The sequence below is a fragment of the Ornithorhynchus anatinus genome, chromosome 4 (genome assembly GCF_004115215.2).
Source record: "Ornithorhynchus anatinus isolate Pmale09 chromosome 4, mOrnAna1.pri.v4, whole genome shotgun sequence".
Taxonomy (NCBI): domain Eukaryota; kingdom Metazoa; phylum Chordata; class Mammalia; order Monotremata; family Ornithorhynchidae; genus Ornithorhynchus; species Ornithorhynchus anatinus.
The window spans coordinates 64,594,905-64,607,766 of NC_041731.1; the positions used below are offsets into that span (position 1 = coordinate 64,594,905).

The window sequence follows — 12,862 nt, forward strand, 5'->3', positions numbered from 1 at the left end:
CTATGTGCAGAGCACTGTTCTAAGCGCTGGGGCAGATACAGGGTAATCAGGTTGTCCCACGTGAGGCTCACAGTCTTAATCCCCATTTTACAGATGAGGTAACTGAGGCACAGAGAAGTGAAGTGACTTGCCCAAGGTCACCCAGCTGACAGGTGGAGGAGTGAGGATTCGAACCCATGACCTCTGACTCCCAAGCCCGGGCTCTTTCCACTGAGCCACTCTGAATGATGTCTTTCACACATAAGCCACCAGGACAGAAGATGGGCAAGGAGGGAGAGGTTAAAATGAAATAAAATAAAATAAAAGGCAGCTGGAGGGAAGGGAAATCTTGTGCAAAGTCAGTTGGCCGTATCAAAATTCAAAAGCACCACTTTAGCACCGCACAGCTTTCGGTGCACCTGCCCAAAATAACCAGCTAGAACAAATATGAAAATTCGATCCACCAAAGAGAAGAAAGTGAATGTAAATGTGGTCACCGGTGCACCGTTGAAGAAAAAAATCAGTATAACCGGGGGCAGGGGAGACCGGCCTGCAGCCTTAGGTGGTTACAAAGCAGGCTGATGTGCAAAGAGAAATCCTGTGTAAACTTGGAAAATAAACTTCATATTTAACCTAATTTTACTGCTATTCCCGTGCCACGCAGAAAAATGATTACAGCCAGATGGAGCTCAGAGGTATGCAGGTTGCTTTTCATGTTGTGTTCAAACAATAAGGGGTAAGTATTCCATAAGAAAAGAGTGTACTTTGAACCTAGGGTTACAACCAAAATCTCAAGGGGATTTACTCAGCTCTCCTTCAGAGGGCTCCGAATGAGCCTACTCCACACTTGAAGCTCAAATGTTTGCATTTAGTGACCTTAGTTGCCTCAGTTAGTGGTTTTTAGAAGAAAAGGGCTGGGGGAATCTGATAACTGGGTAAAATTGATGAGAGTCCCATCAAGACAACAGGCATCATTGGCTCAGAGAACTCAATCTGATCTCTCCCTCCATCATATCCCCTCTCCAGTCCAGATTACACACTCAAATTTAAACTATTCACTCTCAAATTCCCCATCCAAAAGCCCTTGCTCCCACTTTCCCAAAGTACAGCCCTTCCCAATTCACCAGTGGTATTTATTAAGTGCTTATGTGCCAAGTACTGTGCTAAAGCTCTTGGGAAAGGACAACAGAATTAGCAAACATTCCCTGCCTATATCCAGCTTACAGTCTAGCGGGGGGAGATGTAACTAAAATAAACTACAGGTAGGAGAAATAGAAGGGTATAAGGATTGTACATAACTGCTGAATATATTAAGAGCTTAAAGGGCATTTTAAGAGTTTCAGGGATATAGATCAAAGTGTGTATTGCCTCATTCTCCCCCAGCCAGGAAGGCCTCCCCAATTAATACACAACACCCTAATGACATGAACCCGACAGGAAGAAGCATCGGTAACCTTAGGAGGCAGTCAAGCAGTTTGTGTCCATTGATAATAATCATTACTGTGATGTGAACGTTATTCGTTATTGACTAATAAACAGATTAACCGTTTCAAAAAAGGAGCCTCATCCACCATAGAGCTAAAGCATTGATGATGATGGTATTTGTTAAGAGCTTACTATGTGCCAAGCACTGTTCTGAGCGCTGGGGTAGATACCAGGTGATCAGGTTGTCCCACGTGGGGCTCACAGTCTTCATCCCCATTTCACGGATGAGGTAACTGAGGCCCAGATAAGTTAAGTGACTTGCCCAAAGTCACACAGCTGACAAGAGGCGTAGCAGGGATTTTTTTTATGTCTCATGCTGCAATTAAAGGGACTTTTCTCCATAAATTCATCATTCACTAAACTAAGTGCCCTGGGAAGAGGCGGGTACCTCCTGGAAGGGTTTTCAGGCAGCATTGTAGCTCATTGCTACTTCTCCCTAATCTATTTCAATGCCTGCCTTCCCCTATAAGCTCCTTGCAGACAGAACACTTGTCTATGAATGTTATACTGTACTCTCCCAAGGGCTTAGCACAGTGCTCTATACAAAGCAGGTACTCGGTAGATACCACTGATCCAAGTTCCTTTTGAGCAGGGAGCACGTCTCATAACTATTTTACTGTAGTCTTCCAAGCGCTTAATACAGTACCCTCTCCTATAGCACTTTATGCTAACATTTCGAGTGCTCAAGGCTTTGTGATGTGTACACCCTGAGCAGGGTGTGTGCACATCATACGTTGCATTCTTGCAAGACCGCACAGCACAACCCTGCACACCAGCACACCCAGCAATTGGGTTGTGCACTGAATTTACTCTGCAAATAGGTGGGAAATTATACTTTCAGCATTCTTTCACTTGACACAATTTCCATGAAAACAATTAATTGAAACTATCCAGGTAGGGGAATCCCTAACCACAGTACTCTCTTTAAGGTATTTGGCTTTTTTTATTTTTGCCCTACCTTTTGTCTCAGGGTCAGGTGCCTTAAAAGGTGGTCTTTTAAAAGAAAAACTTTTTACAAAACCCGAGCTTTTTATATCATCCTATAACATAGGCACGTCTCCGAAGTATTTCATCCTCCACAGTGAGACGAAGATGCGGTTTCGATTAGCCATCCATAAAATTTTACGTTGCTCCTTCTAATGAGGGTATCTTCAGGTTGGGAACAGCGACTGCATCCACACAACACTGAACACCAATTCCGTGCTGGGAGTACCACCTCAGATGGATGCCTTGGATTCAGAAATGTTATTAAACAGGACCATTAAAAAAGATCTCATTTCTACTGCACACTACAGTCCTGTTCAAAGACACTCCCAAACTTTTAAAAATCTTCACTAAGCATTTTTTAACTAACTCCACTCTGAACCTTATCAATTATGCAGCTGACACTTACCCAACTATCCTCTAATCCTACAAACCCTGGTTCTTTGGAAAGTTTTATCATTTTGTTTCAACAACGGCAGATTCCTTCCATTCATCCTAACAGGAGTGGAGGGAATTTCATCCCTTTTTCTCCTATCTGGTGTTTAAGGATACTTAAGTATATACTCAAATAAAATTTCACACTTGGTCATCTGTTCCATATTTTACTCCATGTCCTCTAAACAAGAACCCTATTCTACATCTAGGATTTTATTTACAATCCCAAACCGTTTTACCATTCACCTTACTGTATATGCTAACATTTACTGAATAGTAAAACCAAGGCATTTTACTCAAGGTTTATCCAAAACCATCTCCAGCATATTCAAATCCAGAAATTCTAGTAGAGGAGCAGCGTTAAAGATACTTTCTCTGAAACAGGACTAGCTTATTTATATAATCTCACCACCTGGCAAGTAAATCGATTTTGGAATCAAATCTTATTTTTGCTCATTTTTTAAAATCCCAAGTACATTTTACCAAAACTCTGTGCCCAGAACTCAGCAGAAATACTTCAAACTGGTTATGGGAACTCCTGAAGGCTGTTCAAAAGAAAGTGGTGCACATTTTCAGGTTTTCCATAGGAATAATTCTAGATTTTTTTTTCTTCATTTAGCATTCATTTCAGACTCATATGACTCAACAAGGCCTGAGCATAAAATATGCCAACAGTAAAGATACCTTGTCTCCCAAGCTGACCTTGAGAATTTGATTCAACTTCATTTATTCCTGAACAGCTGTCAAGTGTATCTTGAGTGAAATATCCACGGGCCAAGTTGCACAAATCTAGCACATCCCATCCTACAGTCTGCAGTAAGTTTCAAAGGCTCAGTTTTGCTAGCAAACTTTCACTGCTTGTAGGGAGAAGAATGGGTCACATGCCTGTCTTTTTTGAAGGAGGTGGCACAGGAAAAGAAGGGCCATTCATCGTCATCATCATCGTCAATCAACTAATTCATGGTATTTATTGAGCACTTGCTCTGTGCAAGTGCTGTACTACATGCTTGGCAGAGCACAATCTAACAAAGTTATCATTACTAATAAGGAAGTCCCATCAATCTTCTCTCATTAAAGCAAGGGTGCTACAACATATCAGAAAAAATAGTCTCCCTCCTTACTTCAATAGGTGAAAAAAGTAGGTTTTATTGCAAGTACCATACTAAGTAGAGGAAGAGAAAAAACTGCTTCATCTTCAGCTTTTGTGGTCATAAGTGAAGGCTCTAAAATCTCAGGAATTTTAAGACTATGAGCCCCAGGGAGGTACATATTCAGAAAACCATTCCTGAGGATGTGATCACACAGAAGGGACACCAAAGAACCATCAATTTACTCATTTGGGCCACAATTCCTTCCTCCCTCCTACACACTTGAAATCTATTTGCCTGGCCCTTGTGGATGAGGATTCTCTGATGCCTGTAAAATGCAGGCTTCTGTTCTTTACGGTACGTATCAGATACCCTTTTTGGATCTGATACTTCGATTTTTCTAAGCTCATAACTGTGATTGGTGTATTGCTGTTTAAAAATGTACAGGCTACATAAAGAAATACTATTGTTTCTTCAATATCACTTGACATTTCTTCTGGAATCTCTTTATTTAAAAAAGTAACTGTAACAAGATACTTAAAAAAGGCTAGATACAAAAGTAGTTAAGCTGCTCACGAACATTAAAATTTTCCAAAATGTATCTTCAAAACTCATGATCTTATAAAAACATTTTACTGGTATCAGAAAGTGTCCAGGCTAGAGTTTACACAACTGAAACACTTCAGTACAAATGTCTGATTAGGCCCGGAAGGGGTGCAATCTCCTGACTGACTGCTTAGTGAAATCGAGATACAAAAAAAAGTGTTGCTTGTGATATAAAGTTTGTGCATTGGCCCCATCTTATTTAAAAAAAAAAAAAAAAAAAAACCCCAAAACAAAACAAAAACACCCAAAACTCCCCAAGGAAAATTACATGCAAAATATTAGTGATACCATCTCATATCCCAGAGCTCAATACGTCTAAAACAAACCTCAAAGAAAGTGGTTTCAAATGTATAAGTGACTGTTTCTAAGATCTGAATGTAGGAACTTTTTACAAGTTCAATATACATGATACACAATTGCAGCCAACCACAAATTAACCACCATAAAAAAGTTAAAATGAAAACACAGAACATACTTAATTTTTTATTTTGAAATTCCCTACTCCCTCTATACAAGAACCTTTGCCGAACACTTTCCACAAAGGCAGCAGTGGATTTTCAGAACATTTTACATTTCCCCTCCCCCCCCTCAGCAAAAAGATAAATCACAGTGTAAATTATATTGTTCTGCTGTCATCTTTGGCTGGGGTTGGGCCAAGGAGGCAACGACTAGCAAACCGTTACAGTCAAATGTTGCTAGCGGCTCCTTGAGCCTTCGTGTTACAAACTCAGTACAGGAATGTTTGCCTTTAATCATTAAAGTACCACCAGGGGTATGACAGCATTAACTTCCATAAACTTTTATAGACAAATGGAAAAATCTACAAAACTTAGCTAGTAATATTACACGGCAATACACACTTTTTATACTCTACACAAAACCAAAATTCTTGGTCTTAATGGCGAGTAACAATTTCTGTTTGAGAATCTGTTTCGAAGAATAGAGTGGAACGTAAAGGCGAGAAATGCAAGTGTTGGCTGTAGGAAGGTGTTGGTCATCTGGCGGTCTGATTGTGATGGACGGCATGGGCTGGAATCCCTCCTCACTGGCAGGCAATGACGGGCTTGACGTCCAAAAGTACACCTAAACGAGAAGGCGACGGCTGTTATATTTTCTGATTGCATGGTGGGATTATTTCAGGTTAGGCAGCGAGGCCTAGAGGAAAGAGCTCAGAGAGTCGGAGCACTTGGGGTCTAATCCCACCTCTGCCATGTGACTGCTGTGTGCTCCTGAGCAAGTCAATTAAATTACCTGTGTCTCAGTTACCTCAATCCTACTCCCTCCTACTTAATAATAATAATACTAATTATAATAATTATGGTATTCGTTAAGTACTAACTGCATGCGATAATGCATAACCTGTACCCATCCCAGTGCTTAGAACAGCATTTGACACTTGAGAATTATCACTTAAAAAAGAACTCGTTGTGGGCAGAGAACGTGACTACCAGTTCCGTCATACTCTCTCAAACACTCAGAAAAGTGCTCTGCATAGATTAAGCGCTCGGTCAATGTTACTTAACGACTGGGGAAGGTCTGTTGGGGGAGGTGGAATTTTAGGAGGGCATTGGCTGTGGGAAGAACCACTGCCTGTTGGATTTGGGGGCGGGGGATTTCCAGGATGTGTGAACAGTGCAGACAAAGTGCTTAAGGTGGGAGAGGGAAGAGGGAGGCACATTTGGAAAGTCAGAAAAGGGTGCAAATAAGAGAACAAGTTGCAGAGTAGAGGTTGAAAAGAGCAGATAACTAAGATGGAGCAATTTGATTGAGAGCCTTGAAGTCAAGTGTGGGAGGCGGTTTTTTGTTTGTTTTTTCGCTTGATGCAGGATGACCCGGGAAGCCAGGGGAGTGATTAGAAGTGACAAGGGTAGATCCAGGAGGACCAGGAAGGAAGTTGGTGCAATAGTCTGCGTAATACGACCAGAGTTTTGGACTAAGGAGGTAACTGTTACAAAAGGAAAATATGGAGCAAGCACTGGCAGGACCTGGCGATAGAACGAAAGGGAATGGAAAGACAGCGAGGAGCTTATTACGGGCAGGGAACACGCCGGCCTAGTCTCTTGTATTATACTCTCCCAAGGGTTTGGAACAGTGCTCTGCACATATTAAGCACTCAATAAATACCATTGTGCTTGACTGAGTCTACAATTGCACCAATGTTGTAGGCAGCTGGGACTGGGAAGGTGGGGAAATGACCGACACAGTCAGGAAGGCTAAAGGGAGGAGTGTGCTCGGTAGGGGGAGGTGAATGAATAGCTCTGTTTTAGACATACTGTGGGTGAGGTATCCAAGAGATAAGAGGAGATGCAAGTTCATTAGTTTAGGTGAGAAGCTATGATTAAAGGGGCAGATTTAGGAAGCTGCCCAGAAGTGGTAGCTAACGCCTTATGAACTCCTCGACAGAGGGAGTGTAGAGCAAGAAGAGTGGGGAATCATCCAAGGAAATCAGTGCAGCAGCAGCAGCCACATATTCAAAAGGACTTTAAATCATTACACCACTTTTATCATTTCTGTGTAAATTCCCGATTTTTTAAAAATATAATATACTTTCAATAGTAATCCCAGGTGAACTACATGATTCTAGTCTGTGCATCATGGAGCATATAATCAAAAGTATTATTAGAATAGAGAGATGCATAACCGAGTCATGCACCCTGGGTTATTTTTTTTCCTCTCAAATGGTTTTTGACAGTATATTTATAGTCTTATCTTTATAACAAGGACTTCAATTTTGGTTCCAAATAACCTATAGTTTATTTGGAGGAGATATCTCAGTAGGACTGAATTGTTTTAAAGGAGTTGGTTAAAAAATAAAAGATAAATTTCTAAAATCTGTCTAGATCTTGGGAAAGGTTATAAAGGAAATGAACCTCTTTCATAGTCACAGGCTTCAGCTGAAATTAATACATCTATTAATAAGCTAGATGTCTTACAGTTTTCAATTCAAGACTTCATGTTTTCATCGCAACTGCAAACCTTGTTTTTTCCCAAAACACAAGCTTTTGTTTACTCCCACCGTGGAAGTTTATGGTTTCAAATTAACTTCTGAAGTTGGAGGTCCACTTTGCAGAAGTTTTAAGACAGATGCAAATGGTAATGCTTAAAACACCCAATCTGTAGCTATGCCTACTGTAAAAATCTAAAATTCCCCAAACTGCTGTCATTATAAAGTGAGTGGCAATTTTGTGATCTAATCTCCCTGACATAAGAAGTGTTTGGCTTCAGAAAAAATAATCCAAATATCACAACACTAAATTTGTGTCTGCAAACTTCATGAAAATTAAAGTTTGACTTACAAGGTCTTGTCGTTCAGTCATGCTCATCTTCTCAACTATTGACCAAAACCAACGCTTGAACTGCAAAAGTTTCTCAGCATTTTCCCCTAAGAATGAAGAGATTAAATTCAACCTACAGGTCCAAACACTGTTTAATCTGTTGTAACAGAAACAGACTGAACAGTTGAAGTTTAAAATGCTCAAATAGATGAACCGTACTTCCTCTATAGGGACACAAAGACCTTATAGGTTTTAGTGTAGTCTAAGCCTGATCTTGAGTTCAAAGAAGCATAGTCTAATTCTACTTTCTAACTTTTGGGTTCAACTTCATCTCTGATAAAGATCCCTCCCACTGCTTTAAGAAATTCACCTAAAACTTATCATACCTATATTAGTCTTCATTACCTCAGGGGATTTTATAATTGGCCTTTTAAAGACAACTCCCCCCCGCCCAAAAAATACCAAAAAACAAACACACACACAACCCACCTGCTATAGAGAACTAGATTTAATGATAACCAAAATAATTTTACTTGCTACACCTAAACAAGCCTACTGTCATTTAAAAAAAAAAAGACCAATAACATTTGCATTTCCATGCTCATTTAAAACCTTCTACATTTGGTCATCCTAATGTTCCTGTGTCATTTCCACCTTAGGAAAAATGACAGAATACGCTCCACCTCTACAAGCTCTTCATGTCTTTTACTAGACTAATGAAATTGGGGCATTCATTTGAAAAGCTGTACTCGGCTGGAATAAACTGCACTCTTCTAGTTGGAGGTACATCTAGAAAGAATATAGGAGGAAATGGGGACAACAAGCCTAATTAAAATTTAACCTAAAAACACAGAAAGACATGACCTGAGTTTAGTCGGTTTGATTTTGCAGATTAAAGGGGGAATTTGAAGACATTTTAAGACTTTAAGAAATGACCTTCTAGGTATTCTGGTAGGGTCCATCAGGGACCTATCATTCATGAGTCAAGTTAAACCCTTCAAAGCATCCTTGGCTTTTTCCTCCAAACAATCCATTATGGATCTCTTACCCAGGAATCCACCCACATCCTTCTTGAACCTATATTTCCTGCCCATAGAGTTCCTGTGGGATTGAAGAAATACCTTGAGTTTTACTTCATTGCTCTATCAAGAGTGGCAATTCTTTTTGGCTGAACTACTCAGTCTAAGTCTCATTTCCTAAATAAGATTAGAACAATTGGCATACCTGATTCATCGTTGAATGAAGTGAAGCTGATAAGCATTTGCACATTAACTTCACCACAGCCATTTACCAAGAGCCTGAAATCTTCTGCAGTTAAATCTTCTAATGAATTCTTTGGAAGCACATCTAGCAGACCTTTCCTCATTGCCTGAAAGAATGGCAGAAAGAATTTTCTTAGTGTCATATCGTTTCAGGAATTTCTACTCCGCACTCAAAATAAACCATCATCTCCCCTTCCTGGAGTCCCAGGCATCCCACTTTATGTATGTACATCAAAAATGGACAAGAGAGTTTAAAAACTCAATGTTATCAAACCAATTATGTTTGATATACTTTAATATCTTGAAACCGGCCCTGAGTTCATAAACTAAACCCATCCTACAACAACTAATGATGATCAACAACACAGATCAATCAGTTGCATTTACTGAGTACTTACTATGTGCACAGCACTGTACTAAGAGATTGGAGTAAAATACAACAGAATTAACAGACATTTCCTGCCTGTAATAAGCTTACGTCTAGAGAACCTAGAGAATGTCATGTGATCTAGAGCAGTCTGTAAATCACAAATGAAGGACTGAATTAGTTCCAAGGGAAACTTAGAACACTCATTACCATGAGTAGATTCTGAAATGAAGGAATGAATACGAGACTTACATCTCAAAGAGCAAGTAAGTGTTAGATTAATATGAGATCAAAAAGTCTTCCAATTTAAAAGGGTTCTCTACTTTTACTTGCAAACATTGCAACCCAAGCCTTTAATGCAATTTATCCTTTCTGAAACACCAAAATGAATGGTAATAAGAGCTCAATAGAAAGATTACTGAATAGGGGCCAAGACTAATTCTGCATTTGTACGGCATCTGACTTAGCAGGTGAACAATTTTCTTGTGCATAAAGGGATGGCAGTGACAGCATCCACCTTAGTCCACCATCATTGGTAAATCCTTATCACTGAACCTAGATCAGGTATGATAGGGTGGTCTTGACCAACTGTGAGAAGCATAGTTTAAGGCTATAGGAATTAAGAACCAGTCTGATGACACCATGAAAGAATAATGATGATGGTGGAATTTGTTAAACGCTTACTGTGCCAGGCACTGTTCTAAGCGCTGGGGTAGGATACAAGATAATCGGGTTGGATACAGTCCCTGTCCCACATGGGGTTCACAGTCTTAATCCCTATTTTCCAGATGAGGGAACTGAGGTGCGGACCAGTTAAGGGACTTGCCCTAGGTCACACAACAGACAAGTGGCAGAGTCAGAATTAGAACCCAGGTCCTTCGGACTACCAGGCCACAGACCATCAGACTATCCATTAGGCCACATTGCTTCCAACATGTACTAGGGACCTAAACCTTCTGTAATCAAAAACAGCAAGAGCTCATCACAGAAAGAAAACCACATTGGCAACCACTTACATGTAGAGGTTGTTCTGCAACTACTAACATTCTATGTTCTGCATATTTTCGCACGTACTCATATACATTCTGAGGAGTAACTGGTATATTGACACCATTAGATATAAGCTCCACCTATGGAAGGAAAAGGCCAGGGAGGGAGAAAGGATAGTATTTCAATTAAAAATATTTCAGGTACTCTAGCAGCAGTACATGGAAAATGAGATGGGAAAATGATAAAATAAAGCAGTAAAAACAGCAATCTGGAAGGAGTCAAACCGGAACCCAGGAAGTTACCATTTTAAAACCAACTTACACGTCAATCGCTTTTGTTGTAAAAAACTTTGCGACTGCAAACTAAATGCCTCGCTCTGAAAGACTTTAGAAAAAGATGCTTTTGTGGAATCAAACAATAAGATATCCCACTTACCTGACCTCCTCCCTCTTCTTTGCACAAGTCAATTGCAAATGCCAAATCCATTGCTGCAAAAACGGCATCGGCATCTGTACTCTGAGAGGCAAGGATAAGTTGCCGCAAACTCTCATACATAACCGGATCAAAGAAAGCAAAATCATGCCAGTTGACCTACAGAAAGTAGATATTGGAAGTTTAGTATTATAAAGTACCTTCAACACACATTCATGGTTTCTGGAAAGAAACAGTAATGGTGTTAGACTAAAAATTACAAGTTTCCATCAAATTAGCGAATGCCTTCATATAAGAATCTCCCACCCGTTCTTGGGATTTTGACAAAATAACCCAATGTGGATGTCTAAAACAGAATGTGTATGCCACTAAGTACTAAAGCGTACTGGAAAACTGTGGCTGAGTCTTGGTATGTGACACTCTTAGCTCTGAAAAATGGCCCTTTTAGAAAATAAAACATGACCATTTCTATGTTCTTGGACATTAGTCATATTTTTTTTGGAAGGACAAGAGATTTTAGTTTCAGTATTTCTAAAACGGGAACCTGGTGGTTTATCATTGTATGAAGTGAGAAAATGCCTTAGTAGCATAATAAAATGTCCATTGGGGAAAACACCAACATTTCAGGCTATGTGCTCAGCTCGAAAGATCCCCAGGTTCCAAGTCATGACCTGGATTGAAACTGTATGGAGGGTGCTCTGTGACAAATCCACAACAAATGTTCACTGTTTGCAAGGTTTCAAGGTTTTCAAGGTTATGTCTTTATCTGGAACTGAAGCTCAACTCTAATTTGCTTTTGGCCTTCTCTAAAATCATGGAAAAAAATACACCCTTTTGGTTTCTCATAAGTACTTTAAATAAACAATCTTAAACTTCATTCTCCACAAACTCTTTGGAGACCGCTGCAAATGAATCCAAATCAAATCAGGGGACTTACCACCCTCAAAGCAGAAGCTCTACTGCACTAAGAATAAATGAACTGCTTTAAATACAATAGTCACTTATAAATATTTGTGAAACTGATTTTGATTATAAACAAGCCACATCATTTTCAAAAATTAGGTTTCTCTGCATCACTTACTTTTCTACCAAGCAATACTTTAATCACATGTCTATTCAATGTGATAGGACACAGTTCATTCTGTAGCAAGCAGAGTCCAAGAATCCTAAGAATAAAATAAAGATGAAACAAGGTGAAATTTTTAAAAAAGCAGTCTGGTTCAAACTTTAGTTTAACACATTTCAGCTAATAAAATACCCTTAGTGTTTACATTTGTACTCATCATCACCACTTCTGTGTATTCACACACAAATAATTAATCATAACAATAATTATATTTGTTAAGCACTTATTCTGTGTAGCACCGGGGTAGATACAAGTAAATAAGGTAGGAACCAGTCCATGTCCCACACGCGGCTCAGTCTAGAGGAGTGGGAGAGTTGTTTGTATATTTGGATTTATCATTTTGGCATACTTGCTCTATTATTTTATCCTTGTTCTTCCTCTGCTTCAACTATTTGTAAATTGTTCTGTATGCCTGTCCCCTTCGTTAGACTGCAAGCTTTTTGTGGGCAGGTGTTTTCTGATCTGCTTCTGCTGTATCAGTACAGCGCTTCTGGACTCAAAAAATCATCGACTGAATGATCGGATAACACAGTCACTGGACAAAACAAACTGGGTTCTATACCTGGGATGGAATTCAAGAGTGCTCTCACAAAACAAAAGCACACAATTTGGACTGCCATCTTACCTGCCAATGTTTCTGAAACAATTCAGTCTGGCTTCTGTGTTTTTGCCCGGCCGGGGAGTATAGAATCCACGTTTTCCAGGTTGGTAGAACAATGGAGCATTATCATCACCATCGTCTGTGTCATCCAATTCCATATCGACCACACTCCTACTGGAGCCATGTCGCTTTCTGTTTTCCTAACACCAGAGAATTACTGGGATTAGTTTAA

The 12,862-nt window shown here is 39.7% G+C and overlaps 1 protein-coding gene across 5 annotated transcripts in view; it reads right to left on the reverse strand.

Moving 5' to 3' along the window:
• Nucleotides 1–5,034: 5,034 nt before the first annotated feature.
• Nucleotides 5,035–12,862, reverse strand: part of UBR5 (ubiquitin protein ligase E3 component n-recognin 5) — a 126,599-nt gene continuing 118,771 nt past the window's right edge. For 4 of the 5 annotated variants that reach the window (XM_029063550.2, XM_029063552.2, XM_029063553.2 and 1 more), the window contains 7 exons: nucleotides 12,655–12,830; nucleotides 11,985–12,069; nucleotides 10,907–11,062; nucleotides 10,498–10,611; nucleotides 9,077–9,221; nucleotides 7,874–7,959; nucleotides 5,409–5,660 (listed from right to left, as the gene is read on the reverse strand). In XM_029063550.2, coding sequence (XP_028919383.1) covers nucleotides 5,448–5,660; nucleotides 7,874–7,959; nucleotides 9,077–9,221; nucleotides 10,498–10,611; nucleotides 10,907–11,062; nucleotides 11,985–12,069; nucleotides 12,655–12,830 — 975 coding nt within the window. In that variant the 3' untranslated portion in view covers nucleotides 5,409–5,447. Of the gene's footprint in view, nucleotides 5,661–7,873; nucleotides 7,960–9,076; nucleotides 9,222–10,497; nucleotides 10,612–10,906; nucleotides 11,063–11,984; nucleotides 12,070–12,654; nucleotides 12,831–12,862 lie in introns of all 5 variants that reach the window. The other variant, XM_029063549.2, reaches the window with a different exon arrangement.